The following is a 6631-nucleotide window of genomic DNA, read 5'->3' as shown; positions in this document are numbered from 1 at the left end:
TGTGTGGCCAGCTCAGCCCACCAGGGGGCGGGGCTGGCTGGCATGTGGTGCTGGGGGATCGAACCGCGGTCCCTGATGCTTCGCTAAGCTTGTTCCAAGTAGGTGCTTTAGACCACTGAGCCATCTCACCAGCCCCCAAGAATTTAAACTTCTTTCTTGCTTTTATTTTTTTCTTTTGATGGAACCGGGGATTGAATTCAGGCCCTTGCACTTTCCAGGGAACCGCTTATTCTACTGAGCCATCTCCCCGGCCCCAGGAATTTAAATTCTAATGTTTTGCAGGTGTTGGTAATGCTGTTGATCTACCTTAACCATTAAATTAGACTGTGCTGTCTATTGATCAAAAATTCATCAAATAAAGGAAGACCCAGTACAATAGAGCTTTTGTGTTGACATATGCTTCCATGGTCATAGGCAGGAGGAAAAGGAGAACATGACAAGCCAGTTGCTGCTCCTTAAAACATCTTTTGTTTTATTCACCAAACTATGTGTTTATGTAGCTAAGCCTGATATCAGTGGAGTGGAGGACGTATGACCCTCCTCCAAGGAAGGACAACAAATGTGTGTGAACTGGTACAGTCTGTTACAGACTTTTATTCTGCATATGTGATAGGTACTACAAATAGCTGTGAAATTGTGCAAACTACTCTTTTCCAGCCTAACAACAGAAAACCTAAAAAGCGAAGTCAGTACCAATATGCTTAAACAATATATACTTGAAAATGAAGCAGAATGGGGTAGGATATGTACTGAATGACATTTGAATCTGTAATAATGGCTTCATGATGGTACCTTTAACTTGAAGGCATGTTGTTCCGCTGGCTAACTTAAAAGCAGTTACTCAGCTGATACCTGTTTCTACCTGGAATGCTGGCCATAGTCGGAAAGGAAGAGGTTACCAGAAAATGTCTGCAGGCTATGTGTCCGAAATGGGTTTGTATGCTAGACTTTATTTTTTCCTTTTTGTAGTGCCCTCTTAATGTCTTGTTGCAGGGTAGTGTGGTTGTTAGGGGACTATCCTTTGCCTTTTAGAATGATGCCTTGCTTTTACCCACTATATGCCAGTAGCAGTCTCTGCCTAGTTCTGACAACCAAATTTGTCTTCAGATATTACCAACTGTATCCTGCTGGGAGGGTGTGATCAAATTGTCCCTGATTGAGAAACCACAGTTCTCAGTGACTTTGTTACCTTACACTGAGGGGGAAATACTTTTTCAAAGAACACGAAAGGTACCTCATAGGAACAACCAGGGATAATAAATAGCTTTTTGCAGACTAGTAATGTGCATGACTGGATAACTCAGTGTTGTGATGACCAAAGCTGCTTATATTAAAGAGAGTACTAAAATACCTATTAATTACCGAAATTAACTGCTGGTTTTACCCTTACAAATGTAAGATCTAGTACAACTTCAAAAAATACAGTAATTCTCTCCCTGTGGTTATATGGTTCCTAAGAAAAGCATTTGAGAATTTAAGGGAATGTGAGGACACTAGACATTTTGCTTTGGTCATAAATCTTACTTACTGCTTGTTTGCCTGAAAGCTATGTCAGAGATGGACATGAAACAGCGGAAGAAGATGTTTAAGAAAGTTCGAGGGAAAGACGTTTATATGACAATGCCTAACAGGGGAGACCGCCTTTCTCCACCCAACCTTCAACACAGTATGCATTATGGATATGACCCTCCACCTCCACTGCACTACTCTCAGACAGCTGACAATGTTATGTGCAGTGAACAGTTTCATTTTCAACATTCATCTCATAGACAAAGCCGAGGATTTGGAGTACCCAGGTAAAATTTAACTGACTTTCCTAATGTGTTTTTGCTTAGAATTAGAGATAATTCCTAGGCAGAATTGTAGGAGAATTGAGATATATTTTATGATTTTAAATATCTTGTATACTCTATGCCGGAAGAGAGCATAGAAAACCAGACATGGTGGCATACGCTTGTAATCCCAGCACTAGGGAGGCTGAGATAGGAGGATCCCTATGAGTCTGACCTGCATAGTGAGACCTCGTACTGAGTAAACGATTAACAAAAATTTTAAACATAAAGATCATAGAGCTGATGGATACTTAACATTATTGTCGAATGAATTCATTGGCAGATTTGTATTCTCAAAGAATGAAGAGGATTGTGAAGGAGGTGAAGAGATTCTCAAAGGTGGAATTCCATGAAAATGTCCATGTGATATGTGATAGTATGTCCATTAATAGCAGAATTAGTATTTTGGGGAAAAGTAAAACTTTCTAGTTGGATATTTTCAGAAAAGATTTTTGATTCTGTTTAACTACAGAGATCTTTTAAACAGGATAAAGTGTTCTTTTTCTTTTTATTTTCAGGGATTCATCTCGTTTTATGAATAGGCACATATCAAATCCTAAAGTTGGTCTTTACTCTGAACCAGGTAATAGGTGCTGCCAGAGTTTTGACAACTTCTCCTATAGATCTCGGTAAGTATGGAAGTCAGGAAAAATGGGAGTTTAGTTTCACTCCTGAGCAATGAAAATACGGGGTTAATTTTTAAAATACCTGTTTGAGATGTCTGAACTGCTGGAAATTAAAAACAAATTAATCATATTTTATCATATTTTTTCCAAAGTTCTTTCAAACGTAATAATCGCCAGATGCATTGTATGAATAAGGAGTGTCTTTATGGCTTTGTCCCCGAGAATGGACAGATGCTCAGTGGCTTAGAAGAAACTGTTAATTTTTATGAAGTTGAAGGAGATGAAACTGCTTATCCATCTTTACCTGTAAGTGGGTCAAAGCTTCACCCAAAGAGCTGTTTTTTTTTTCTTTTTCTGAAGGTAGTATATACATTTTAAGGTTATGAAAAGCTGAATAAACTTCTTGGAAAACATGAACTTTCATCGTGGACCTTTTAAAGGATGAGAGAAGAGACTTTTAAAGTGTATCTCAGAGAAAGGGATAGAGACAGACATCTTGCATATGTGTGTATATTAGTATTTTGTTTCTTTTATCATTCTTTGTTTTTTGATTCTAAAGTACAGTTTAAAGTATTTACTCATAATGCTTAGATTTCTCTTACAGCAGCAGTTCACAATGTTTGTTAGTCTAGTGGAGAACCTGAGGCACATGTGCTGCAGCAGGTTGTACCATTGATAGCTCTAAAAGATTTTCCAACACTGGTCTAGTTTCAAAACATTCCTCTAACTTATGTGTCTTGTCTTTGGTAGAACCATGGTAGTCCCTCTATGATGGTTCCTGCTACTTCGGGATACTGTGTTCCGAGGCGAGGCCATAGCTCCGTAAAACAGAGTTCAAATTCAGAAGAGGGCAATAGCCAGAGCGACAATGGTGAGTCAGTTAGTGTCAAATATTTTGAAGAAGACACTTATGATAAAACATCTTTTGTCTATTAAAAAAAGACTTATGGGATTAGATTAGCACATTGGTACTATACAGTAAACCAAAATTTTGGTTTAGGGGGATGTCTTACTCTGTTTTATTTTGAAAAAGACATGAAAACGTTCATGACTCAGATGCTTGATTTTTGAAGATGTTTCGGTACTTCTCAAAAGAGCAGACTCGTATTTTAGTAGACCACTATATTGTTAAAATTTATTTTCAGCTCTTTATAGGTGTTAGTGAAGTTTGATTTGCTAAAATACCAGTACAGAAAACATGTTTCTTACTAGAAAGGTGCTATTCATAGCTGTCCTCGTCATTTGTATACTTCAGTCTTTTTATGTGATTAGCTCTTACTTTATAAGAATGCTGTATGTTCTTCACTCAAAGTTGTATACTTGATCTATAAAGATTACTATTTACTGAATTCTATGTGTCATTTATTTTAGTAATTTAATGTGGTCCTTACTTAATTATGTAAGGGAGAATTTGAGATCAAAGGTAAATTGTAAATAGCTGAGGTCACATGAATGGTGAATAGCAGAGATACCATTTTTTCTGGGTTATTGCAATTTAATCATGAGGTGTTTCAAATTCCAGTTGATGTTGCAGATATTTTATTATCCTAAGAAATTAAGTCCTCTGTACCTTCTGTGCTATGTGTGGCAAATGCTGTTCGCTTGCTCCATACCTGTGAACATCATAAAAGCTATGCAGACATACCATTTTTGTAATAACTTTTGGAGATAAAATTTAGATAGAATTTACGTACTTGAAATGTACAGTCCAAATATTTTTAGTATATTTAAACTTACATAACTATCATCAGCTTTTTAGGAGGTACTTTTTATTATCCCAAAGAAAAATTCCATACCTGTTAGCACCTATTGTTTCCCTCCAACTCCCTACCTCCAGCCTTTACCAATTACCAGTATCTTCTGTCTATGGATTTGCCTATTCTGGACATTTCATATAAATGGAGGCATACAATATGTGGTCTTTATGTAACTGGCAAACTTGGGTTTGATTGTAGAATTGTACTTATAGACCCTTTACAGTTTTGTTAGTGCTTCATCCTTCAACCCAGCAGAAGGGTGGGCGGAACCCACTGTATACTTGTGTGCTCACTGCTATCTCCCAGAGCTTTCCTTGCTCAACATTTTCTTGGGGTGCAATGGGGTCGCTGACCTCTCAAAGGATGCAGAGGTGCCTTCCCTATACCTCTCTCTGGACTTTGTCCTCCCCATGGATGGATCCTACACCTTTGATAAGAGTTGCATGCCTGTCTTGTTTTACCACATGGGGTTGCTCTTTTGGTAGTGCCATGAGCTGTCTATTTTTAAATTGAGCAAGCAAGTGGAGAGCTTCTCTGGTGGCGATTCATGGGTCAGTCTCATGTAATACAAAGTGCTCAGAGTCCTTGAAGGTGGATGTCCCACAGTGGGATACCCTAGACACCCCCCCCAATTGAGGAATTTCCCTGGATCAGGGATGGACAATACTGGGGACTCTAGATATTCTAGGTCTGTTTTCTTGACTCTATTGCTTCTTTATCCTATGTGACTCCAGGAGACCAGAGAAGGTCCCAATTTCCTATTCCTGCTGTGATGAGTTACCACAGACCTGGTAGTTTAAATTAGCAGAAGTAAAAAATTAATTAAGAAAGTTTTGTTACCTTTCACTATTGGGTGTATTTACTTTTACCATGTACTGATAATACATGTCTACTGAAACAGTTCTGGTTGATGGAGTAGTTTAAGGAGGTATAAGACATTGTGAATGATTTGGCTTTATTAAAAATTGTCCTTTTTTCATGTGATATTCTTTGTGCTACTTATGCAGAAGAAAATGTACTCGGACTTTCTAGGAATTTTTTAATGTATTTAGTACAGGGTCTAACTACACAGATAAGACTCACAGTGATCCTCCTGTTTTCAGCCTCCCAAGCCCTGGGATTTTTTTTCCCCCGGCAGAGCCGGGGATTGAATTTAGGCCCTTGTACTTGCCAGGGAACCACTTGTTCTATTGAGCCATCTCCCTGGTGCACTGGGATTATAGGCGAGTGCCATGAGGCCCAGAGTCAATCTCAGTCAATTGCTGTCTCAGTGTGCCCTAGGGTTGGGGTCGACAAGGCATGCCAGGGATCGAATCCTGGTCCCTGCATCTACCTAAGCAGGTGATTTGATATGTTGAGCTATCTGGCTGACACTTTTCTAGGAATTTAATGGAACAAAGAATGTACAGAATGATGTGGGAAAACGTGTGTGCATGCATACATAGGCTTAAGTGTACTTGCTCTTTTTTTTCAGATACCTCTTATCTTTCTTTTAGTCCCTGTACATAGCTTCAGATGTATGGCCTTGCTGTCATACTGTATTTGTTCTGTTTTATTCCTGCTGCCATCTGGAGGAGTTCATGCCTTTGTAATTGAAAAGTGATATGTTTAAGAATCAATCCAGGGGGGCCTGGCCCTAGCTCAGTCCTTTAAGTGGCTGCTTCCACAAAGCTGTCAGCCTCAGGTTGCTGGAGTTCGAAGCTCACAACTCTCCCACTGGCCAAAAGTGCCCTGAAGGCATTCGAGGAACAACAACAACAAAAAAAAAAAAACAAAAAACCCTTACTGGGGCAGGGGAAATGGCTCGGTAGAATAAGCGCTCACCTGGCAAGCACAAGGACCTGAGTTCAAAACCTCGGTTCCACAAAAAAAAAAAAAAAAGAATAAAGAATCCAGTTTAGATTTATGGTGTTTTATTTGGTGAAAAACTGTCAGACTAAAAATTGACTTTATCTGCATTTCAGTGATGTGATCTTGAATCAGATTACTTCAATCTAAGCCAATATTTGAGGAGAAATTGGCTTTACATATACAGCACTACGTGTAAAGGCTGAACAACAGAGGAGTTTTGAAATATTCCTTCGTTGTCCCACTAAATAAACTATAGGTTATAGTCATTACTTTAGACACACCAATTGAATGTTTGACTATATGCCATTACTATCCTAAGTTATTTTCACTCTGTAAAGCCTCTTCAAAGTCTTTGTGAGCTAGGTACTGTTAACCTCTACTTTCCAATGAAGAAATTGAAGCAGGAAGGTTTATATTTGCCCAGTCATATAGCAAACCATATTTCATACCTAGCTAATTCTGGCTCTAGAGCCTATGTACTTGTCATCCGGTACCACCCATTGCCCTGGAAAAATTTGACACTTCTGGGATTTTCACCTCTTCCTGAATTCTTTTTTTTTTTTTT

The 6631-nt window shown here is 38.7% G+C and overlaps 1 protein-coding gene across 1 annotated transcript in view; it reads left to right on the top strand.

The window, feature by feature from the left end:
- The window catches only part of LOC111812234 (putative bifunctional UDP-N-acetylglucosamine transferase and deubiquitinase ALG13), a 72033-nt gene that overhangs the window by 39994 nt on the left and 25408 nt on the right, over positions 1–6631 (top strand). Inside the window, exons 8-12 of the mRNA XM_023699916.1 lie at positions 806–933; positions 1547–1796; positions 2351–2461; positions 2611–2764; positions 3209–3329. Coding sequence (XP_023555684.1) covers positions 806–933; positions 1547–1796; positions 2351–2461; positions 2611–2764; positions 3209–3329 — 764 coding nt within the window. The remainder of the gene's footprint in view (positions 1–805; positions 934–1546; positions 1797–2350; positions 2462–2610; positions 2765–3208; positions 3330–6631) is intronic.

The sequence above is a fragment of the Octodon degus genome, unplaced genomic scaffold (genome assembly GCF_000260255.1).
Source record: "Octodon degus isolate 3935 unplaced genomic scaffold, OctDeg1.0 scaffold00117, whole genome shotgun sequence".
NCBI lineage: Eukaryota > Metazoa > Chordata > Mammalia > Rodentia > Octodontidae > Octodon > Octodon degus.
This window is presented reverse-complemented; position numbering and strand designations above follow the sequence as displayed.